This window comes from Leopardus geoffroyi, chromosome C3, assembly GCF_018350155.1.
Source record: "Leopardus geoffroyi isolate Oge1 chromosome C3, O.geoffroyi_Oge1_pat1.0, whole genome shotgun sequence".
NCBI lineage: Eukaryota > Metazoa > Chordata > Mammalia > Carnivora > Felidae > Leopardus > Leopardus geoffroyi.
The window spans coordinates 127,889,268-127,915,372 of NC_059338.1; the positions used below are offsets into that span (position 1 = coordinate 127,889,268).

Genomic DNA, 26,105 nt, shown 5'->3' on the forward strand with positions numbered 1-26,105 from the left:
TTCGGCAGTAGCCCTCTGATCTAAGCACCAGCCAATTGTGCTTGGTTCCCATCGTTCTTTTATACAATTAGGTTTGGGAACCCTCTGAGTTGTCTGAGGAAAACACTGCATACTTTTTAAGCCCAAGGAGGAATCAGGTAAAGAGGAAACAGAGGAGAGTAACTTAAACACTTTATATATTAGTTTTAATTTTAGCTATTGAGCATCTACTCTAGATACCTAGCTTATAAGAATTCTCTCCTGAACTCCCCCATTGTCTCTCTGCCCAGTCCTACTCCAACCAAATCTATCCTCAGTTTGATCTATTTAAACCCGACTTCCCCACTTAAAATCTTAGAGTATCTAAAATCTAAAAGTTCAATCTTCCATACATGGTAAGAATATCTTCAAGATACCTGGTCCCTATCTACCACCCCACTCTCATCTTTCTTTCCTTCCTGCCCACTTAATTTCGAAAACAGTCTTCTCAAACACTAGGGCACCAGAATCACATGGGAGACTTGTTGAAACAAAGACTCGACATCTCTAAGCTCCCAGGTGATGCTGTACTACTGGTCCAATGGCCATATTTCGTGAACCCACTGTTCTAGAAACATGTAACCATTATTAATGCCCTCCTCCTTCCCTGTAAGATATGCCATTATATTTTCTTGTCTTATCTAGAACAATTTATTGCCACCGTATAACCGCCACTTTTCCTTCAAGCACAGCATGGGAAATATCAGTTTCATCATCCATAAAAATGGGGTTAATAACCCCTGCCTCATAGGTTTGTTCTAAGATAATGAATGAAAATCAGTCAGTGCAGAGCCTAACACAAAGTAAGTGCTAAAAATGCTACCCATGTTATTACTAGTGTTATTAATTACTTCTTTCTCCAAAAACTCTTCCCTGAATGTTGAACAAAGATTAATGGTTCTAGATACATTTTTGAATTTTTAAAATTTATTTTTTGCTTTTATTTTCTTATGCATTGATGTAAAAAAACCTGACCCTAAGATATGAAAATTATCTGTGTATAGCCTACTTCCCCTAATAGGTACATCTTTACTGAAAACAGTAATTATATTGTTTATTTTTGTGCCAAAAGCACCTAGAACAGTGCCTGGAATATAATTTTTTTTAATGTTTACTTATTTTTTTTTTTATTTTTTTTTTCAAAGTTTTATTTATCTTTGGGACAGAGAGAGACAGAGCATGCATGAACGGGGGAGGGGCAGAGAGAGAGGGAGACACAGAATCGGAAACAGGCTCCAGGCTCCGAGCCATCAGCCCAGAGCCCGACGCGGGGCTCGAACTCACAGACCGCGAGATCGTGACCTGGCCGAAGTCGGACGCCCAACCGACTGCGCCACCCAGGTGCCCCTAATGTTTACTTATTTTTGAGAGAGAGAGGCAGACTGCAAATGGGGGAAGGGCAGCGAGAGAGGGAGACACAGAATCAGAAGCAGGCTCCAGGCTCTGAGCTATCGGCACAAAACCTGACACAGGACTCGAACCCATGAACTGCGAGATCATGACCTGAGCCGAAGTCAGACGCTTAACTGACTGAGCCACCCAGGCGTCCCAACAGTGCCTGGAATACAGAAAGTAGGCAATACTTAGTAGTTGGAGCACTAAATTCAATTTAGGAAGCAAAATTATGAGAAGAAAAGGAGGAGTCCAGATTCTATTCCATTCTTCTATTTCCCTTCAATAAAACTTTAAGAAGGTACTTGTTTGATTTTGGCCTTGTTTGTTTGTTTGCATTTTCTCTTTCTCTACTAAACCACATTTATTATTCAACTCTCCAGTCAGGCTTCAAATCGACTGGTCTTTGTAGAGCCACCAAGGACTACCATGCTGTGAAATGCGGCGACCACTTTTCCATCTGCATATTACATAACCTGGCTCAGCAGAAGTTACTATGCCCTTGCCCTTGAAAAAAAGCCCCCCTCTTGAATTTCATTGCATCAGACTGTTGTGACTTTGTTCTACCTCTCTGAAAGTTCCCTCTTATTCCCCTTTGCTGAGGCCATCTCCACTTAAAATCTAAATATTGGAGGGGTGCCTGGATGGCTCAGTTGGTTAAGCATCCTATTTTTGACTTTGGCTTGAGTCAGGATCTAATGGTTTGTGAGATCGAGCCCTGTGGTCGGGCTTTGTCCTGTCAGAATGGAGCCTGTTAGTGATTCTCTCTCTCTCTCTCTCTCTCTCTCTCTCTCTACCCCTCCCCCTAACTCTTTCTCAGATAAATAAATGTTAAAAAAAAATCTAAATATTGACGTGTCTCCAGCGCTGGCCTGAAGCCCTATTGCCTTCTCTGTCTACAGAGAGTTTAATTTGAGGAAAAATAATAATCTTCCTAGATGATAGCATCCAGATCCCTTACTTTAAATTTATATCTCCATTTGGATGTCTAGAAGATATACCAACTTCATGTGCCTAATTTTAACTTTTGGCCCCCCCCCAACACAACTCACTCTGTTTCACCCCAATCTCTCCATCTTAGTTAATGGTGCCACCACCGTCGACCGAAGCAAGAGTCTTCCTTGACTCTTCTCTTTCTCTCATCGGCATACAATCTATTAGCAAGTTCTGTTATCTCAAATTCCAAAACACTTAGTACACACTAAATCTGCCTATTTCTCTAGATTTCCATTGTCAGTACCCTCATCTCTTACCTGGATTTTGAAATAGTTTAATAATGAGATAAGACTTGCTCCTGCTTTCCTACAACTTATGCTGCACATCTTAATAAAAGCAAGCTATTCTCCTACTTGAACCCTGCCACACTTCTTATTTCACTTAGAATAATGCACCAACTTCTTACTATGGCTGAAGTGACCAGGCTTTTGGCTACCTTTATGAATGCACCTTATGCCACTCCCCTACTCATTCATTAACCTCTCCACATTAGCTGTCTTTCTCTTCCTGTAACATGACCAACTTCTTCCCACCTCTACCTGAAAGGCATTTCCCAGACTCTGTCTCCTTCTCATTATTTAGGACTCAGTTCACCTGTCATTTCCTCAGAGAACTTCTCTGACCACTACTTTTTTTTTTTTAAGTTTATTCAGTTTGAGAGAGAGAGAAAGGGTGCCCCAGGGCAGAGGCAGAGAGAGAGAGAAGGGAGAGAGAATACCAAGCAGGCTCCATGCTGTCAGCACAGAGCCCAATGTAGGGCTCAATCCCACGAACCTTGAGATCATGACCTGAGCCAAAATCAAGAGTCAGAAGCATTAACCGACTGAGCCACACAGGTGCCCCTCTGACCACTGCTTCTAAAGGGGTGCATCATCTATCATAAAGGTGTGATTCTGAGACTTTAGTGGGAATCACATCACCGGGACGGCTTGTTACCTACAGATTGCCAGGCCACATCCTCAGTGTTTCTGATTCTGTAAATCTAGGATGGGGGACCAAGAACTTGAATTCTTATAATTCCCAGTTTGTGCTGATGCTTTGAGTTTGTTTGAGCACGCTTTGAGAACCTCTGCTGTAGCACATTACCTCTTTCACTTCATTACATTTACTGAAATCTGAAAATAACTTATTTATTTGTATAGAAATATCATCTAAAACTGAGAGAACTCATCTGTCTTATTCATGACCGATGCCCAACAGTCGCTGGCACTAATATTCTGAGTAAAATCGATGATTCCTAGTTTTCTTCTTTGCAATAACTATGTCTATGGCAGGATGGCATCAGTTAAGATGGGGGAGAAGAAACAGTTTCGCCAAAAAGAGAAATTCCATTTGGAATTTGTTGTATCAGACTTTCCTGTAGAACATCTCCATGGAAATATCCAGATCCCGAGAGTATCTCAGTATAAAGCTTCTCAGAGACTGAGGTGAAGGTGTAGACTTCGGTGCCCTTGTTTACAAAGCAACAAATAAATTTATTGACAGAGAATGTCTTCCTTTTAGTTTCATATTTTTGTCATAGTCTTGATTTTTGGCCTATTGCTTCCAAACTGATTACTAATGAAATCCTTTGATTGGCTTGAGGTGAGGGAGGCAAACTGGTGTATGCTATTTTATTTTAAATATGCTCTCTAGTTTTCTAGGGGAAAATAATACAAAAAATGAAAAAGAATTCATGAGAATGAATAGGTGAAGGTAAACTTAATGTTAAAGAATTTTTAAAAAATTAATGTTTATTTATTTTTGAGAGAGACAGAGCATGAGCAGGGGAGACGCAGAGAGAGAGGGAGACACAGAATCTGAAACAGGCTCCAGGCTCTGAGCTGTCAGCACAGAGCCCGACGCGGGGCTCGAACTCACGGACCATGAGATCATGACCTGAGCTGAAGTCGGACGCTTAACCAACTGAACCACCCAGGCATCCCTACCTTTAAAGAATTTTTAAAGAGAAAAGTCCTGACTTCATATTGAAGGAACGTTTTCACCTGCAAAAAAGTATTTCAGTTCTCTATTATGAATGCAAAGGACTTTTTATAACCATTTTGGCACATGATTATTTTATAATCATATATGGCACATTATTATTCCAATTGTATAAATCTGATAATTGTGATCATACTTATATAGCAGGAATCAATGAGGTGCGTCATGCACCATGGGTGGATTTCCTCTTAAAGTATCTGAATATAATGCAGCTAAGAAAGCATAGCTGCCATTTTTTTTTTAACACACACACACACACACACACACACACACACACACTCAATGCAAGGGACTAATAAATGTGCTGATATGACTATACAAAGTCCAGTCAACTCGTTAATTACCAAAACCAACTCCACTAACTAATTTGGGGAAAAACAGTATTTGGCTTCTTGACTTAAAGTTTGTATAAAACTGACCACTTAGGTGAAATTTGATAGTGTATGAATGTAGATGTGAGAAATTATCCTGCAGAAGTTACTTGTTCTTTAAAATGTTACTTTGTATATGTGTCCAAATATCCGGCATATTTAATTTTGCTTTTTAACTTACTTGTATAAGAGATCTGATCAGATCTAATTAGAGCACTTCCAGAGACACATTTCATACATAAATTACGAGAGTCACAAGTGGAACGCAGTTAGGACCACGAGATTTCGAGAAGGAGTAGACCAGTTACCTGAGGTTGCTCTCAACTGCTGCTCCGGAAGATCATCCTCACAGGTCCTGGCTCCCAAAGAAGCAGTTTCTGCAGACGACATTAGAATGAAAAGTAATGAGCATCCCACGTCCAGCTCTGCAGTCACAGCCAGTATCCCAAGAACCCCAAATGTGGCTTTCAAAGAAATTAGCACCAGGTGGGGCTCAGGTGAGACTCCAGGACACCTTACATTCCGGTCAACAGTGGTTAGCAAAATGAGTCCAGAGAGCAGTAAGCTTCGATCAAATTCTCGAGCCCCAACACACAACAAATGCAATACAGACAAAATACGGAAGCGGGGAGGTTCATCCTGATTTTTACTTCTTGGGTATTCGGCCAGACCTCCATTATGGGATCATGTGTTATAATAACAATGGCACATTGCATACATTATGAGCATACTGTAACTTCTCTGTCAAGACAGTGAAAAAGAAAAAAACAAAACCAAAAGACCCCCCAAAACTTCAATATATGATAGTTGATGTGAGAGGCCAAAGCAAAAACGCAATCACCTGAGGAAACCTGAAGACTAGGTTCAAGTCATCAACAAATCCACATCTTCATTCCGATCTTTGATTTGAGCTCCAGAGCAGAAGTACCAACAAGGCCGTGCTTTGCCAACCTCAACCCCAAGCACAAATCAGTTATTTTCACCTATCTCTGTTCTTCCTCTGTGCTCCCCGCTGTGCAGAAATCTATACAAAATGACTGGACCACAGAAATCACCCTCAACCTCTCATTCTATCTCTACACTGAGTCCTCCCATGCTGTTGATGCTACGGGAGTGTCTCTTGTCATGTGCGTGTCTCTATTCCTCCGTCATCTTCTCTTTCCTGACAAATTCAGTAGCCTGCACAACAGTGTTCCTGCCTTGAATTTCTTGTCTCGTCAGTCTAACCTCTTACAATACTGCGAGAACTCTTTTTCTAGAATACAGAATTGCCTAAATTCCAGTCCTGGCTCCGTGAATTTCTAGGTGAGGGTATCAATTAGGCATATAACTCAACCTTTCTCAGCCTCAATTCTTTTGTGATACGCAGCTATAATTGTATAAACAGTCAACAATTATAAGAAAAAATAATATACGTAAAGACATCACATGATATGGTCTTCAAAGTGAGAAAAGGCTGGATTATATTAAGAGGTTGAAAGGTCGCCACACAATTCTTGCACTGCCAAAGAGACTCATGTTTAATACTTCTGGGCACTAGCATCTCTGGTTGATTCTGAAGCCTTTAATTAAACAAATAATTACCCTTGGAAATAGAAGTGCACACCAAGGCATTATTATTGCATTTACTGATTGTTTTCCCTAATATGTACACCACCTCTAGCCTCTGGTGGTCACCTATTTAAAGAGAATGATAATAAACCCTCAGTGTCTTTGCCCCAATAACACCAAAACACATTATGGGTTGTTTTTTTGTTTGTTTTTGCTTTTTTGTTTTTCTTTTTATGTAGCCATATCTTAAATTAGTCTCGAAGGGAAGAATTTATCCTAGCTCTTGCTTAGAAATCCAGATAAATTCCAAACAGATCACAGTATTGATATCCACCCAATATGTCGTTCAAGCAACCCACCTTCTTCCTCTTGGCAACCTCTCGGATCTTTATGCTTTGACCAGTGCTGTTCCTTTTATTTTGTGAATGTCTTTTGGTTCTTCTCCTATGAACCTTATTTTTCCCTCAAAACCTAAAGTAAGTGCTACCTCCTCTGTGCTCCCATAACAATTAGCATATAAATACGTTTCAGCACTTATGATGTATTATGATAATTTTTTAGATGATTCATGCGTATTTCCCCAATAAATTGTGTGTTCCTCAAGAACTTTCATCTTCGTAAATTCTCAACTAAGGACAAAGCGAGGCATGTCAAAGTCACCAGGCCACTTCTGTTCACAATACAAATCTGCACCCTATATGTGGAATCAGATGAACCTCAAGATGAGAATTTCATAAAAGCTTCCCAGAGCTTCAAGACTCTAAATTCAAAACCCATTCAATTATGCCAAACACCGATACTAATTTCTGTTGCATAGACAGATCTTCCTCCACTTATGATGGGGTTAAGTCGCCATGAATGCATTATAAGTTGAAAATACCTCAAGTCGGAAATGCTGTTGATACAGGTAACCTACTGAACATCATAGTTTAACCTAACCTATCCTGAAAGTGCTCGGAACACTTACAGTAGCCAGCAGTTGGGCAAAATCATCTAACACAAAGCCTCTTTTTATAATGAAGTGTTGAATATCTCCTGTAATTTATTGAATACTGTACTGACAGTGAAATACAGGATGGTCGGGTGGTCACAGAACGGTTGCAAGTTTATTGGTTGTTTACCCTCCAATGTGATCGCCTGGCTGATTGGGAGCTGGCGCTCACTGCCATTTTCCAGCACGATGAGAGAGAATCTTCCCACATATGTTTACCCCGGGAAAAGATAGAAATTCAAAATTCAGAGTATGGTTTCTATCGAATGCTTATCACTTTCGACCACCATAAAGTCGAAACACGTTAAATTGAACCGTCATAAGTCAGAAACTATCTGTATTAATGGGTGTATGTGTGTGTGTAAAACCATTTCTTTCACTCTTTTCTAAGAAAAAAAATATAATTAATCAAAGGATCCTTACCATTCCAAACATGACTATGTGCATGTGCGTGCACACACACACACACACACACACACACACACTTCGATGTATCTATCAGACACCTACTTAAATAGATATCAGTAGTACCTAAGTAAATTTGACTAAATGACTGCCACTCATTTAAGATTCACGAAAATAAAACTTTAAAAATGACAACTTAAAAAATATATTTCTGGGGGTGCCTGGGTGGCTCAGTCGGTTAAGCGTCCGACTTCAACTCAGGTCAGGATCTCACAGTCCGTGAGTTTGAGCCCCACGTCAGGCTCTGGGCTGCCGGCTCAGAGCCTGGAGCCTACTTCCGATTCTGTCTCCCTCTCTCTCTGCCCCTCCCCTGTTCATGCTCTGTCTCTCTCTGTCTCAAAAATAAATAAACGTTAAAAAAAATTTAAAAACAATGTATTTCTGGCAGTACTGTGATGACCTATCCCTATAAAAACAGTCATGTAATCCTCATGATAAAGTCATGAGACAATTATTAATCCTTATTACATAAATCAAGAGACTGGAGCTTAAAGAGGTAAAATTAACTTGTCCCAGGTCCCCAAGTTTGAAACTGACAGTGCCCGGGATGGAATATGGTTCAGGCTGATATAAAGGTTGTGGAAGTCTCAATGTGTCCCGTTGAAATACTATAGTATTAAGGAGCCTGTAAAGGTTTTCCTAGTCTTAACGAAGTCCTGAAATCAAGGTGGGTGGGTGGCGGAAGAAAGTAACTTTCCCTAGTCTTGTAATAATTCTGATTTTTCATAAAACATTACATTCCTTGAATATACAACATAACTCAATAATAGTTTGGTGCCACATTGAAATCATTTTATTTGACAGTGATTTAAGGAAATGTACCAATGTCAAAACCAGAAACGGTTATTTAATCTCACAAATTAGGATATGTGGTACTTGGAGACTGTTCTAGTGAGAGCGGCTGGTGCAAACAATTTTATAAAGGGATGCAGTTCAGAATGCCACAGAATATTTTTTATGTTTTCAACAATGTTGCTCCCTTTATACAAATGATATAAATATTTAAATAAAGGAGCTTTTAACCTAACAAATGAACTGATTAATCTATACTTACTTCTCTGCCTGTGTAAATGAAATGTTTAAAACCTAGTAATGATACATAGCAACTTTCAATATTTCACTTTAATAATTGCTCTGTAATAACAAATTTGACTGCTGTTAACACAATCTGTCTCTTTGCTGGTGATTTAATTAGATTACTAATTTGTGTTCTCTAGCACCTGACCTTTCTTATTTAATACTATTTAAAAATAATACCGCTGACAATTTATCCGGTATTCTACTCTCTTCCGTCAATTTGGTGATGATCACACATTTGAAAATGGTACCAAATTACTCTATTTTTATTAACACAATGAGGGAGTAATTGGCCCTATTTTCTGTGGAATAGTATATCGATAATCACAATCACTATCATCAACAACAACATGTCACCGAGTATTTGCTCCGTGCCAGGTACTGACTGATGCTCTTTCTATGCATTGGAACACCCCTAGCAAGTGGTGAGCCATGATTTGAACCGATGAAGTTTTATTTCAGGGATAGTTATCTTAACCACAATGATATACTAGGCCGTATTTTTAAAATCCTAAAAGTCGCTTTTCTTTTGATTCTGAAATTATTTCTGGTGTTCATTTTTCTCATTTGGCTTGGATTCTGCTAACCACCTATTCCCTCAGCCCAACCCAAATGGTTACATCTCCAATGACAACATTTAAAAACTGAAATTCGGGGGGGGGGTCCTGTTCCCTCTAATTATGAGACAGAAGGTTCTCATAGCTCTCTCTCATTTCCTCACACTGCCACACCTACTCATAAGCTTATCCATTCCATTACTCCTTTTCACCTTTCCCTTCCCTTATATGAAGAATTATTCTGGGAAATAGGCTGACAATTTTTAGGCATTTCATCTTAGTTAAAAAATGATCAAGTTTTTATGTGTGAAATCCTTTTTTTTTCCTACTAAATGGAATAATATATATTTTTTAATTATAATCAATACAAATCTAATGATCAGGGAAAGAGCTGGAATTTCAATTTTTTGAAACAGTCTAGGTATATAAATAGAGAATTCTAAGCTTAAGAATGTTGTTGTCATTTTTGGGAATAAGTCTAACCTAATCTGCACTTTTGATCACAACAGCCCTTAGCTCTTTATATTCCTATTGGCTAAATTTGGGAAATATTTGGTACAAATTCAGGAAATTTTTAAAATATTGGGTGAATGTTTATGCTTCCAAATATAGTAGTGAGACAGAATTGCCTACAAAACTTCCACATCTCATCTCTTCCCACCGATCTGCTAACGCATTAAATAATAGTGTATCGCTATTTTAGCAAAATGTGTAGCACATAAAATGAAATATATACCAATATACAGAATAAATATTAAACCAACTAGTCTAAAATAATAGGGAAAGAAAAACATTTTCTGTAGTCTTAGGAAACATTTTGAGTTCCACGCTGCTTATACCCATTAAAAAAAAAGAGTCCAATTCTTATTTTTTCATTGGAAAAGACTAAATTTTTAAAGAGCATCCCCATTTCAACAACCCTCCTCCATTCTCCTCCCCATTTCCCTTTTGAAGCCCCTCCCACTTTACCGCATATAGGTGATATGTTGTAAAAGGATACTTTAGAGCCTCTGATATAGAAGAGAAAATATTTGCAGCACTCTAATTTTAAAATAATAAGCGAACACATGTTGGAAATCTGTTAGGTGTTAAGCACATAACACACGTTCTCTCATTCAATCCTTGCAATAAATCTCAACGGAAAAACCACTGATTCTATGCAAAAGATGAGATATTAAAGCTCAGGCATTTTAAGTAGTTTTTTTTCCCAAAGGCATAGAGTAGCAAAAGAAGGTTCTGGATGGAGTCTGTCTGACACCAGAGCTCCATACTCTCCCCTGAACAGTGCTGCCTCCAGGCAGCCCCCAGAACACCTGAGCCGGGAAGTCTAAAACCTGAATTTCCCACCCCCTAAAATAAACGGTTCAAACCCCTTCAGAGCAAATTCATCACAACGAGATCAATATCTAGAAGGACAGATCAAATTCAACATTTTTTATTATCTTGGTAGTTTACATCTTACTAAAGACCTCCAAACTTGCTTGTGTACCACAAAAGTGAAGCCTGCTTTCAGATGAAGCAGGTTTGCAATTAAAAATGGTTTCAAGTGGTCTCCATCCTTTTCCTATGTGGATACAAAGAGTGCTCTTCTAAAAAGCTGAGCAACTCAGCATGCTACCAAAGGGTTTTGAGTAACCAAGCAACATCATCTTTGTTGACCTGCAGGGCTTTCTCTTAAATTATTTCTTCTAGGCAGTAACAGATTGAAGTGCATTGGATGCTCCAGTGTCAATTATCTGAACGGGGCTGGATTTGTAATTTTTTTTTTTTTTTTTTTTTTTTTTTTTTTATTTTCTGGAAAAGTAAAGCTCCTTTGCCCTGCCCTGTCCGGTTTTACCCAGAAGTTATTTTTCTATAGTAGGGGAGTGGTATCTCCTGGGGCCTCTAGGCCGGGAAAGTGTGATCACTTCTTACTGCTTCTTGAATCATCTATGACCTCAGTGTAATGGGACCTCAAAGGAATTTAATAAGTTCCTGATATCAATTAGTTTCAATAAATTACTCATACATCTCCTTACTGTATCTTCCTTGAAAGTGCTCTCACTGAAATATTTTTTCTTAAATTTATTAATCTCTAATACATTTCTCCATGTAAGATTCTGTTTCATTTCTGATTGTTTTGAAATTAAGAGATCAAAATGCTGTTGTTATAACCCAGGGAAAACATTATGTTCCCATCCGTCAGTTGCCCATTAATCTACACCTAAGTCCTCATAGGATTCGTCACAATCTCTCTTTATATTGTCCTAAACAGTTTTTATTCCTTAGCATATTGTGTTGGCTTTGCTAGGTGGCTCATCCACATAGGAAATATCTCTGGTCTAAACACTGATTCCCACCCCTACCCAATGACAGCCTTTGTTCATGAGGAGCACTTCAGCCCTCTGCTTTCTAACACATAGCTAGTTTTTAATATATGAAAACCTCTACTTTCTACTCCATAGCTACCAACGTTTCTGAGTAGCCTTATGCTAGGTCAAAAGCCTTTTAAAGTTATTTTTTAAATGGAGAGAAAATAAATTTTTATCCAGAAGTGTGTCTGTCACTGTTTCCTTCACTACTTTCAACGTTTATTTATTTTTGGGACAGAGAGAGACAGAGCATGAACGGGGGAGGAGCAGAGAGAGAGGGAGACACAGAATCGGAAACAGGCTCCAGGCTCTGAGCCATCAGCCCAGAGCCCGACGCGGGGCTCGAACTCACGGACCGCGAGATCGTGACCTGGCTGAAGTCGGACGCTTAACCGACTGCGCCACCCAGGCGCCCCAAGACTGCATTGTTTTTTAAATTACCACCACCATTACAGAGTTTAATCAGTTTTACAACTTTAAAACAAAATTCTGAATTATTTCAATCACGTTCAAGAAGTCATTGGGCATTCTCCTTTGGAGTCGTGATCCATGAAACCATCATTCACTCTTGCTGTAGAGAACCAGAACAAACAACCCTACATTGAAATAATGGTTTGTTTGTTTTTTTTTCCTGAGATTCATTCTCTTTGCTTAATATTTGGAGCAAAGATAAAAGGTGAGCCACCAGTGACATAAAGATTGCCCACTTCTGCTAGAACTATTGGCTCTCAGAAGCCTGTGTGGTTCAAAAAACTATTTCATTAGGAAAATACTCACTACTCCATGCATACATTTATGCTAAGGAAAAAGAAAAAACACAGACTTATGAAACAGATACACCTGGATTTGAATCCCAACGCCAACACTTTCTAATTATTTGATGGAGCAAGTTACTTAGCCTCCCCTGAAATTCAGGATACTATATGTAAAAGTGGAAGCAAAAATAACCAGATTTCAAGGTGTAAGAAGGAGCAAAGTTAATAACTACCAAGCATCTAGTACTGAAAAAGTAGTAGCTGTATTCATGCATGATTCTGCTCTGGCTTTAGTCCATCCTGCTGAATACAAATTATTCAAAGGAAAGACTACATCAATTTGATATTATGGCTTTTTAGATTATATTTATATGTAACGTACTCTCTGTCTATCAGCTAAGTCAGTATTTTCGACTTTTAAAATATCACTATTACATGTGTAGACATTTTGGAAAGAGCAAATGTTAACATGACTAAATATTGTTTTCCTAAGCCATGTAGCTTGAAAGTTTCTTTTAATCCCTAAGTAAATTTTACATTCTGCAATAAAAGTGGTGTGTGTACCACGCTGTGAAGACTGTCCAATGCACACTGGTTTGGCCATTTTCAAAAGTTAAAGTGAAGAAGATGAACTCTTTAGACTGGTAGGAATATACAAGTAAGCCCTAGGTTTCCTTTTGCAAAAAGAGGCACCTGCCTTCTCCAACTCCAAACCCCACCCCACCATCGGCCTTTTAGCAAGAGAAAAGTTTAATGAGAAGTCACGAACAATATCAAAATATTCAGCTTTGCAAATGTGGCAGTCTCCAAAACTCTAAAAACCTCCATTTATACACAATCACTGGATCTGATTAATTTTCTAGATTATTCCTTACACTACAGTCACCTAAATCATATGTCCTACTAAACATAGCATCAAAGCACATAACACTTGTTTTTTCTTCAAAGCAATTCATAATGGCCCAAAGACAATATTGCTTTCACAAAGGCAATGTTAAGTGGGGAACGTATGGAGTGGGGATGAAAACTTTAGCCTCAATCTGTGTAAATTCAAACAGATCTATTAGCATGTTGGAGCCAGTTTTCTCATCTATAAAAGGGAGATAAGATGATCTCTTCTGCTTGCCATGGCAAGTCTTTGCAAGGGGGAAACGTAAGTTGTTGTTATCAACACCTCCAGTTGACCGTGCAAAGTAAGGAAATACAATCTTTATACCATACTCTCTAAATATTTAATGTCTTAAATATGCTGACATGGAATGTACCATTACTACTTATAATAAACTCTTCTATACAGTTATATATAAGGAGGAAATTATTGCTTCTCATGTGCAGGCTTATTTATTTTGTGAATTATATATGGCTATAAAAGAAAATCCTCAGATGACTAGATCAATTCTTTTTATCAACACTATAATTGTTGAAATAAATTTACCATTCACCTAAGACGCAGAAAAGTTTCTTAAATTATATGTAAATAATCCTTGGATTTTCACTATTTGGAGTTTTCTACATTTCACCACATTAGGAATAGTCAAATTTATATGGTCATATACCCCAAATTACACTTAGGAGAATTGACCTGGGCAATGATGGATACAAACATAAGTGAAATAAATCTGGAGAAGGAAAGTTAGTGAAAGTATGCACAGCCCCAGAAAAGGAAGATTAGAAAGACTCGGTTGGAGCCAAGAGTGAAAAATGTACTATTGGAAACTGCTATGCATTTTCAAGACAATACTTATGCATACCCATGAAATGTTTATTTAATAAATCATTCATTAATGAGCAAACAGATTGATGAGATTTGGCACATGGCTTTCTTTGGACTGTATTAGCAATAGAAAAAATAGTTTCTGAGACATGGCCAATTTTTCTTTTCTCCTTTGCCTGAATGCAAGTATTGGCAAAGGGTCCCTCAATCTTGGCAAAGTGAGAGTTTAAAGCAGGGAGTGCCATGATCATATCTGCATCTTTGGGATGCTGTGTGGAAGATGGAATAGAGGAGGAAAAGTTTTGTTATTAAAAAGAAAAAAAAAAGGATACTGGAACATTCACTGTACCTCAATCCATTACTGTCTAGAAAAAGTCATGGAAGAACAGTAATTCCATTGGAGACAAAAGGAAAGTTCAAAAGTCCAAGATTGGGATGAGAGAAAAGATGATGAGCTCAACTTTGGACGTGAATTAGAGCAGAGCTCTTTGGAAAACATTTCAGTTTATGAAACTAGACCTTAAAAGAGAGGTCTGTGTTCAAAATATTTGGAGGCTAATAATTGTAAATCTCAGGAACAACGCATAGAGTATGGAAGATAAGTTCTAAGGAAGGAACTCTGAGAAAGGAAAATTAAGAAGTGGCACTGAAGACTATTGCAAGATGATAAACGATAATGACAGAGAACAAAGAGGTAAACACATGACCCTGGAGTGATTGGTAAAACAGTGGCCAAAGGACAAGAACTTTTCCAGAAGTATGGGCACAAGTGTACAACTACACAGGGAAGTCAAGTAAAATAAGGTACCGGTGACACTGTGACAGATAGTAGCGGCTCGTACCAAAGAGATACTGGAGGAACTGTCATATATTTCAAAGGAGGAGTAGATAGGGCTTGCCAATGGGTTTTGATGAGGCAAGTGAGGGAAAAAGAAGAACGAAAGATTATTACAATGTTTGTTGTTTGTTCGTCCAAGAAATCAGAAGAGTAGAGATGCTATTTACTGAGATGAGGGGAAATGCAGACGGAAAAAGTTAGGAGGGAGAGAAGGTTTGGGATCTGCAGTTTTGAACATGTTTAGTTTGAGATCCAAGTAAAGGTGTCAAGTCGGCAGATGGGGGTGGGGGAGGAAGGGAGAAGGGGGGAAGGCAGAGAGAGGTCGACATACAGTTGGCGGTGTAAGTCCTTGAGATGAGATTGAATAAGATCACTAGAGAATGAGGGTCCCTGATTGAACCTGGACACACTCCTACACAGGGACATATCAAAGCAGAGGACACTGTGAGCAGTCTTTTTTCCAGCAGGGAGAAGTATCTTATCGTTGACATTGTTTAGAATTGTCAGGGCGTGGTAAAAATAATACTTAAGCTCGTGACTTTCCTTCAGTTTTATTGTTTTTAAATCCCCTATTGTGGCTGCTCCTTCTTTATTCCCTGAACTAACTAGATGGAACATTTCCACTGTCCCCTTCCAAAAAAGGAGACAGCAGTGAAGAAGACTGAACAAGAAGAGTCAATGAGGTAGGAGAAAATCAAGAGAGAATGGGGTGTGGAAAGCCAGGTGAAAGAGACGTCTCAAGAAGGGAGAGAGCAACTTGTTTAAAGCTCCTGGTTGGTCTAGTCTGAGGAGGACTAGGAACTGGCCAGAAGATTTGCCAAAGAATGGGTTCTCAGAGTCCTTGACCAGAGCTTCTTTGTGGAGTAGTAAGGATGAACATCCCCTGAATGTGGTATAAGAGAGAATGAAGAAGAAGGAAATGAAGATGTCCAGTGCAGACAATTCTCTGAAAGTTCTACTGTGAGAAGGATCCCAGAAATGGGCAACATTTAGAGGCAGACGTAGCATGTGGGCAGGCTTTTCATAAGCAGGGTGACGTAGAGAATATCAGGTGTGATGATGGGAATGAGCCCACATGAGGAGAACATTAGGTCGCAGAAAGAGGCAGGCCGGTGCTCTGGGATGGACTTGGGTGTGGGTTTCTGAAGAGCAGTGGGAATGGGGATGGAAGTCAAGTATTATAGACATCAGTGGAAGTTAGGCTAGGATTTATCAATCTCACAGAAGGTGGAAACAAACAGCATCAAGAAGAGAATTAGGGAGGAGAGTTGGGGAGTGGGAAGGACAGCGGAGAGTGAGGAAGCCCCAAAATAAATGTAAATGATGTGAAACAGGGACTGGGAAAGAGTTAGAGAGCAGAACCCACTTTGTTTTAGCACGTGAAATATTCCTATTGTCTTCTGTGTGATACACAATGACAGAAATCGTTTTTTTGAAAAAAAAAAATTAAAAAAAAAAAAAAAAGAAAAGGGGCGCCTTGGTGGCGCAGTCGGTTAAGCGTCGGACTTCAGCCAGGTCACGATCTCGCGGTCCGTGAGTTCAAGCCCCGCGTCGGGCTCCGGGCTGATGGCTCAGAGCCTGGAGCCTGTTTCCGATTCTGTGTCTCCCTCTCTCTCTGCCCCTCCCCCATTCATGCTCTGTCTCTCTCTGTCCCCCAAAAAATAAATAAACGTTGAAAAAAAAAATTAAAAAAAAAAAAAGAAATCGTTTTTTTGTTGAGTGAAGATTTAACTAGCAATCTTGTCTAGCTATGAGGCAAGAACTATTTTTTCATTGTAGATATTACGGGGACCCTGTAAGCAATAAAATCGTGTCAACAAAAATGAAAAGACTTACAGAACGTAAACAGTTCCCCATTAAACTCTTCAATTAAGTTCTATAGCAATACAATCATACTGTATTTTTCATAATCTTTTTTTAAGTTTGCAAAAAACTTATGTGTAATGCACACAGCACCTGCATTTTAAGATTTTGGTACAAGATGATGAAAGCTCTCAAAAACGCGTTTTGATTTTGTCCATTAAGTTTGCTGTCCTACTTCCTAGACGAAGTAACTCGTGATTATCGACAGTGTAAAAGATGACATATAAGATGAAATTTCACACTACCCTAAACATCTGATGATTAAAACAAACAAAATTGCAAAAATATTAAACACATCACCATCCTAAAACACGTGATAACAGCAAAGAGAGAAAGCTGAACTTTAAATTGAGGATAGGGGCCCCCGGGTGGCTCAGCTAGTTCAGTATCTGACTCTTGATTTTGGTTCAGGTCGTGATCTCACAGTTCCTGAGATCGAGCCCTGCATCAGGCTGCTTGCTGACAGCATGGAGCCTGCTTCGGATTCTCTTTATCCCTCTCCTTCTGCCCCTCCCCCCAAAAAAATAAATAAATAAAATTTAATAGGGTGCCTGGGTGGCTCAGTCAGTTGAGTGACTGACTTCGGCTCAGGTCATGATCTCATGGTTTGTGAGTTTGAGACCCACCTCGGGGTCTGTGCTGACAGCTCGGAGCCTGGAGCCTGTTTCGGATTCTGTGTCTCCCTCTCTCTCTCTGCCCCTCCCCCACTCATGCTCTGTCTCTCTCTGTCACAGAAATAAATACACATTAACAAAATAAATAAAATTTTAAAAATCTGTTAAAAAATAAAATAAATGATTGCGGATAATTCACAGATGATGATCAGAATTCAAACTCAAAAAAGTACTAAATAAACAAAAAGCCAAAAATACAGTCACTTTAAGACAATAAAAAGTATGTTGAGGAGGAGGGGGAGAAAGCTGGTGGTAAAGAAAACAAACACTAAGTAATTTATTTCTCTTTTTATCTCATTTCTACATACTGTAAATAAAAACATCTCTAATGTGCTATGTAATTTGAGCCAAATGCAGAATTTCCTTTTAAGGACTTTTACCACTGATATTATTAAGGATGTAAAAAGAATAGAAATACATGTCTGATCCAAAACAATATGTAATAGGAGAATAAATTAGATCTTTTATATGGCTAATATTTTGTTCCTGTCCCATATATTATATATATATGTCTTTACCCTGATTCTCCCATCTGTCCTCAGGAGGTAGCAGCTAATGTATCACCCCAAATACTCTACAAATACTCTAGAACTCTATTTCCAGAGTAAAGAAAACAGCCCTCGAATTTGCAGAGTCTCCTTGCAAGGACTGGAAATACACAGAGCTGTGTCTGCTTTTTGTAGCTACACTATGAATTTCTGAGAAGTATATATATATATATATATATATATATATATATATGTATATATATATATATATGTATATATATATAAAATATGTATATTATATACATATATACTTATATATATATAATTTACATATATTTATATTGTTATGTATAACTATTACATTATATAATGTTGTAATATTGTAATAAATGTAACTTATTGTAAATTATTATAAATTGTAATAATGTAATGAACATTTATGTAATATACATACATACTGTATGTAAGTACACAACGTACTTACTATATGCAAGGTGACTCCGAAAGTCACATTAATGGAAGTACAGGAGAACAGCTTATAGATATTTCAGTTTGATCAAACTTTTTCAGTTAGAAAGATAAAAAACTACCCTGGGCTCATATTGTTCCCATGCCATAAAAATATCTCCTCTATACATATTCCACATAAATGACATTAACAGACTAACCTAAATATAAGGCAGGATTGTTAGAAATAAAACAGAGCCCCGAACATCGTTTCATTAAAACTACAAAGGCCTCTTAAAAATCATGATGAAAAAGGACTACCTTTTTCCAAGTTCAAAAAAACATACAAAACTTTATGAACACATTATTTCTTCTCCCCCCTCCCTCTAGGTTTTTTAAAAGGATGATGTTGGAAAGGGAGGTGTGCCTCACTATCAGAGTCCTGGCTTCTCACTTCTCCCCTGCCCACTTAGCCTGAGAAGTTTCCAACAGTTGCCAAGCTTGGGATCCTTGACTCCTTCATTTCTTATATTTAGTTGGTAAATTTTCTCTGTGGATTTATTGTTAATGCTTGTTTCTGTTTACTGACAGTTACCTCAGCGATAGCTGCTGAATACGTCCACCAGTCCACCATGGCAGGTGCCCTAGCATGAGCTTTCTTGCTCACTGGTCCTCCAATTTTATCCTGCTAATATATGGCTGCCAGATCATGTTTCCCAAGACCCCTCTTCAGTAGTGTAATTCCCACACTCAAAGGTTTGGTACCTTCTTATTTTCTGCCACATCAAATCTGAGCTTCTTTGTTCAGCTTTCTTTTCATACATATATTTTTTATTTATTTTATTTGTTTTTGAGAGAGCGCAGGCAGGGGAGGGGCAGAAAGAGAGAGAGGGACAGAAGATTCAAAGCAGGCTCCATGCTGACAGCAGAGAGCCTGATGTGGGGCTTGGACTCAAGAACCGTGAGATTATGACCTGAGCTGAAGTCAGACGCTCAAACGACTGAGCCTCCCAGGTGCCCCTCTTTGCTCAGCTTTCAAAAGCTTCCCCAGTCTCAGCTAATTTTTTTAAGCTTATTTATTTATTTTTGAGAGAGGGAGAGCAGGAGAGGCAGAGAGAGAGAAGGAGAGTGAAAATACCAACCAGGCTCCTCAACTGTCAACACAGAGTTGATGCAAGGCTAGAACTCATGAACCCTGAGATCATGACTTGAGCCGAAACCAAGAGTTGGACGCTTAACTGACTAAGCCCCACAGGAGCCCCCACCTAGCTAATTTTTGTCACTCTCTCTTAAATAGTGGTTATAGGTGATCGGTTTAGTTTCTTGCTCCTCAACACAACTGTATCTATTTCCTTTCACCCCTAAGTCTGAAACATATCACTTTCCTCTCAAGGCTAAGGACTATGCCTAAATAAATAAACAAGCAAATAAGTAAATAGATGAAAATACAAACAAATAAAACTCTATTTTATAATTCGAATTCTATTCATTCTTCATGCCCTAATACCTCCATTAACCCTACAGACGCAATGTTCCTCTGAACAGTACTGAACTTGATGAAGTTCCTTAAGATGTCATAATTTAAAAAAAAAATTTTAACGTTTCTTTATTTTTGAGAGACAGAGAGAGACAGAGCACAAGCCAGGGAGGGGCATAGAGAGAGGAAGACAGAGAAACCAAAGCAGGCTCCAGACTGAGCTGTCAGCACAGAGCCTGACGTGGGGCTCTAACCCATGATCGTGAGATCAAAACCTGAGCCGAAGTCAGATGCTCAACCGCCTGAGCCACCCAGGTGCCCCTAAAATGTCGTAAGTTCCCTGGCTTATTGTGTCAAGTACATTGATTCGGTCTTCTGGGTAGCTTCTAAACTCCTTGAGGGCAGGGACCTTTCACTTTGCTATCTCCCACTACCCCAAGCCAAATGCTATCCCCTCGGAGCCATTGCCTTAGTGGAGAACGCTCAAGTGGTTTCTATAATCAATAATGGCAGCAAAGGAGAAGATTCCTCCAGGTGACAAAGCAGAGTCTTTTCCTCCACTTCATTGTGATTCTGATTCCAATTAATTCATCAAGTAGTTGCCACATCTGCTATTAAATACAAGTATTTGGTATTCTCTCTCAAAGGTAAAAGAGTTGAAAATCCTATTGGAACTGGCTAAAGAGGCAGAAAACTCCTTTGAGGAATCTGCCAGCTTTGTGAGCGATCTCTCTTTCTTCCCCACACACAACTGTTACAGTCTGGAAGAGAGTTCACCTCCGTTGTTTTCCTCTCGCTAGTCCGTTTTTTGTGACTGCCTCATGAATATAGAATTCCTGTGCATTTAATTCTTTGAAGTCCAAGCACATTCTTGCTTGAAACAAACGCTCTAGAGGATGAAATAAGAGTATACAATTATTGCAACATGGCAATAAAATCACCTCCTCGCACTTCCCTTGAGATCTGTGGTCAAGGAGATCTGGCTGAGGGCTGAGACAGACGTCAACCTGACTTTTAATTTTATGAACTATGATCATTTGGACAAGAAAATATCTTCAAAGGGTCAATATCATTCCTGTAAATGGGAAGAAGACAGTGTGGAAAGACTGCTTTGAACAAGGCTTAAAGGAGAAAAACTTATGAGCAATATATCAAAATAGTACTTTCTCAATCTCTCTTTTTCCCTTAAAAGGACTTTTTTAAAGTGAGGAAATTGCAGTTAAAAATTATTTTATAGCCCTTAAAATGAAAACATTTGCCTATTAAGCTCTAACGACCTACAATATTCTATCTGTAAAGCATCACTTGGCCCCCTGCTGTTTCATTTAACTTTAGCTGAACCTTTTTTTATTGCTTCCTAATCTACCCTAATTTGCCTAAACCCCTTATTTGCCATTTCTCAAACTGTTTGTTTACATCTCACTGGAAATGTGTAACAATAACAAAGTGCTTTAAGGACTAGAAATAATGATAGATTTAGACACATAATTTTACTTCACAGCATTCAAATTAACATACATTCACTGAGAGCCCACTAGGTGACAAGGGCCACACTTGGCTAGGAGATACTAAGATGAAAACAACCTCCTTTAAGTCTGGAGGAGACAAAAGAGAAACAGCCACCACTATGCAGGAAGTGAAGTGCTCATAGTGGGAGCCAAGTATTCCTGACACACAAGAAAAACACAGAACAATTAATTCTGTGGGAGAAAGAAACATTAATGCGATCTGTATTTTATTCTACATCACATCGTTTAATTTTTTTTTCTGTTCCAGAGAAACATTTTATAGACAAATGAGAAGACAAGGACAATGATCTGTTTTTAAAATCTTCCATGATTCAACCTATGTAAGTAGTAGAATATGATAAATGTCTCTAGGGTGATGCTGAGTTGAGAATCAGAAGCTTGGGTTGTGCTACGAATCAGCGATGTAACCCCACACAAGTCACGAAGCTGGTGAGTGCCTGTTTCTCTAGCTGTAAAACAAGGCGCTGGACCCATGAGCTGTAAAGATCTTTTTGGCTTTCCCATGATCTGAACGTCGGAGATTTTTTTGTGTCAATTTTCAAATGCTGGTTACAAAGCCTGAGGATAAGACCTCATAGGATTGAGCAACCATTCAGGTTTACCTCAAATCTGTTATTTGTGCATTTGTATTTACAACCTTCTTTTCACATTCCCTTTCACATCATTAGCCTCTGGTCCTTTATATTTGCATAACCCTTAATACTTTTCAAAGTGTATTCACATTCATTATCTGAAGTGCTCTAACTCTACGTGCTAACCATACTCCAAAGAATCTTCCCTGACTCTGTTGCTGAGACATACATCTTACAACTTCCTGATTCATTTATTTTATGTTACCCTACTTTGTACTTTACTCCACGCTTTCCCTCTTTCCTTTCTTCTAAGAGGAGCCACATACATCATTTTCTAGCCTTTCTCTACTTACCCATTTTTTGAAATCACTGAAGTGGCTTTGTTTTGACTGAGTGCTTATAGCCTCAAGGAGCAGAAGCACAAAGGTGACTCTGTCTACTACTTCTGTCAGTTTGATTTAGGGAAACTCCAGTTTGCTAAGATGGTCTCTTCAAAAATACGATGTCCCTGGAAGCTCTTAAGTTGGCAGCTTATACTGGGGAAAAGGAAGTCTGTCTATGTAACCGGGATGCCCAAGAGGCACCAGCCTACTGAGTGAACGCATGGCCAGGTTACTGGAGTGGAGTTTCATGGAGGGCAATAAACACAGCAGCGCCAGAGTGGCTTCATCTTTAGAAACGTAATTTTTAAGTATATTTTCAACTCAAACTACATGTCACTAGTCTTCTTTCAAGGGTCTGAGAGAACAGTATTCTTGTGGAGGAATATTAATCATCTAGTGGAAACGACAGACCTCCTTCCAATAAAAATGCACATATGCATAAGTTTGGAGGCATCGGAAGGGGTATGGAAGTCCTAGGCCCATGGATCCCAGGTTAATAAACTGTGCACAAATAACCTAGATAAGCTCTTTTGTGGGCGTTACATATCTCTGAGAAAGGTAATCTACATTGTCTTTGATCTCATTCATGTAAAACTTTTTCTCTTGCCAGAAGACCAGGGATTAAGTCATGGCATTGGGACAGTCACAACTTTTTGGTTTCTTTTTTGTTTGTTTGTTTGTTTGTTTCTAATAATTATTATTATTATTATTTTTTTTTTTTGGGGGACAGAGAGAGACAGAGCATGAACGGGGGACGGGCAGAGAGAGAGGGAGACACAGAATCGGAAACAGGCTCCAGGCTCTGAGCCATCAGCCCAGAGCCTGACGCGGGGCTCGAACTCACGGACCGCGAGAACGTGACCTGGCTGAAGTCGGACGCCCAACCGACTGCGCCACCCAGGCGCCCCTGTTTCTAATAATTATTAAAGGCAATGTAATAGAGGAAGAATATGAGTAAAGAACAACTGTAAGTTCTCAATCAAAATTTTCTGAAAGAGTGATTTCAATAGAAATGGAACCCCAAATGAGCTGTATATGGTGTGCAGCATATTCAACATTCAGTGGGCACTGACTTATGCCACCTATTTCCCAATGACTTAATCACTTACTCTCTTGTGAGTAGGATCAAAAAAAAAAAAAAAAAAAAAGGAAAAGAAAAACTAATGCCAAACTACATAGATATGCTTACCTAAACACAAACTAGCAGATCAGTAAGTAAAAACAAAACAGAACTCCTCTTCAAAAGAAAAACTGACTGCCTTCTTCTACAATACAAAATCTAAAAGGAATTAACTGAATTTTTAAGCTGAAATAATCAAACGTTTTAGAATCACGTGCTTATGTATTGGCAAGAAACGTTATTCCAAGAGCCGACAAGTGCTAATGGGCCTCTCAAAACACTTAACTAAATCCTTAGTAGAACAGAATTTATTAAATATAGAATGGATAACAGTAACTAACCAAAGTCACCGAGAGCGTGTAGATTACCAGGAGAACATCTAGTGTTTCTGTATTATGGCTAATATTAAGCACAGTTTTGAGATTTTGAGTTTTAGACAAATATTATTTTCGAGAAGGCAATAAAATGACAGTATGCAAAGCAGCTTCATAAAATTTAATACGTTTTCTACAAAAAGTGGGAAAAATTTTGATTTGAAAAACAAACTTAGGAAGAAGGAAATATTAAAAAGCTCAGCTTAGTTTTGAAATAAAGTTGATTTCCAGACAACCTTTTAAATTCTCCAATTCATCCACAAATTTTATCACTGAATACCTAAAAGAAGTATGAAAACACTGAAAGATGTAGATCTTTTTGGCTTACCAACTTTTGTAATGTTCCTTTTTTTTTCTCTCTAGTAAACTTGTAAATATTGTCAATCAAAACAAAAATTTTGTCATGAGACTTTACTAAGTGCTTTAGAAAAGTTTGGTAAAGGGGCACCTGGGTGGCTCAGTAGGCTAAGTGTCTAACTCTTGACCTTGGCTCAGGTCATGATCTCACGATCCTGTGATTGAGCCCCGCATCGCACTGGTCACTGGTCTCCGTGCTGGGTGTGCAGCCTGCTTAAGATTCTCTTTCTCCTTCAGTCCCCCTCTTCCACTTGTGCTCACGTGTGCACTGTCTCTTTCTCTCTCTCACTCTCAAAAAAAAAAAAAAAAACAGTTTGGTAAAATAAAAAAATACAACAGATTGAAAGCTTATAGTATTCATATAAAATCATATTAAAACAGCCAAGAAGCAAACCAGGATTTATTCCCCCTCAATGAATCTGGAAGTCAAGACTTGTCTTAAAAACACAAAACCATATATGAAAACGTATCAGGACACATATTTTTTATAAGTTTTCTTTTATCTGTACATGATACTGATAGGGTTAAAGATCCTAAGAAAGGTCATGGGGCAGTTTAAAAACTGAAATGTTTAAACATCATTACAGTACATAAACTTCACCCACATCTTTGCCTTACATGTTCATTCTAATATTTACTGCTTGAAAATATGTCAATAAAGCCTCGTCGGTTCTTGGGGAAATTAATCAGATTGAATTCCATCAAATAATAACAAAAAAGCCCAACATATTTGGCCTGCAGTTGTAAATTATACAACATGTTAGACAGAAAAACACATTAGTTCAAAGAATGCATACCGCTTCGCTACAGCCCATTTGGAATTTAAATCTACAACTCTTTCCTTTCTTTAACTCATTCAAGGTAAAAGAGGGAGATAATGCTTATAATGGTATAGATCTTTGAAGGCGCACATGATATAAGTATTTATGACTATTTTACCTAAGGAGGATGGGAAGCTAAAATACCAATATTCTTTTCCTCCCAAGTCTACTCTGTTTCTTAAATTTGACTTAACATCATCTAAATGCTACTTACTGTGTAAAGAATTAAACTCTTAAGTATATCAAGAATTAAGCACCTAAGTATATCAAATGCCCTTAGAAGGAAACTAATGCTTGCTCTCTATTAGACAATATGAACTGAACTCAGCGTTCCCACGAAGGTTCATAGGGCACAACTAAATAATTACAAGCCAAAAAGTTTCATGAGTTTCACCCAGGTATCCCAAGTTGAAACTCCAGGCCTGTGTCATTCTCTGAACATCTGCAATGAAATCTAACATTCTTAATAAATGAGATAAGTGAATGCATTTAGTTAATTAGATTTTAAAGCATATTTGCTACCTCCTGCGGCAAATAAATTGAAAAGTTTTATACCAAAAAGGAACATGCAAACAAGCAACAGAACTTAACTTTTACTTTAGAAGTTAGGCCTTTGACCTTGTTTACTTAATGCAGCTTTAAACGTGATTCTGTTAATGTTTGCCTCAATTAAATATAAGCTTGGACTAGAAATAATTAGCCCATAAAATTAAGCCTTTCCGTTACTTTAAAGTAATTGAGATAGGTGTGTTCTCAACGTCAACTGTTTTTGTTCCCCTTTGTTCTTGTATTCTACAAAGATTCCAAAATATAACATACAATGATGCGTATCTACATACACATACACAGGCTAATGCAGCAAAGCATCTGATTCTATGTTTATCCAGGGTGATCTGTTACGGTTTCTTTTCTGCCAAACCACTTCTGGTGTTCCCAGCAGG

The 26,105-nt window shown here is 38.4% G+C and overlaps 1 protein-coding gene across 4 annotated transcripts in view; it reads right to left on the reverse strand.

Moving 5' to 3' along the window:
* Positions 1-26,105, reverse strand: part of ZFHX4 (zinc finger homeobox 4) — a 186,616-nt gene that overhangs the window by 29,643 nt on the left and 130,868 nt on the right. For all 4 annotated transcript variants that reach the window (XM_045454829.1, XM_045454830.1, XM_045454827.1 and 1 more), the window contains exon 5: positions 5,069-5,137. In XM_045454829.1, the coding sequence (XP_045310785.1) occupies positions 5,069-5,137 (69 nt within the window). The remainder of the gene's footprint in view (positions 1-5,068; positions 5,138-26,105) is intronic.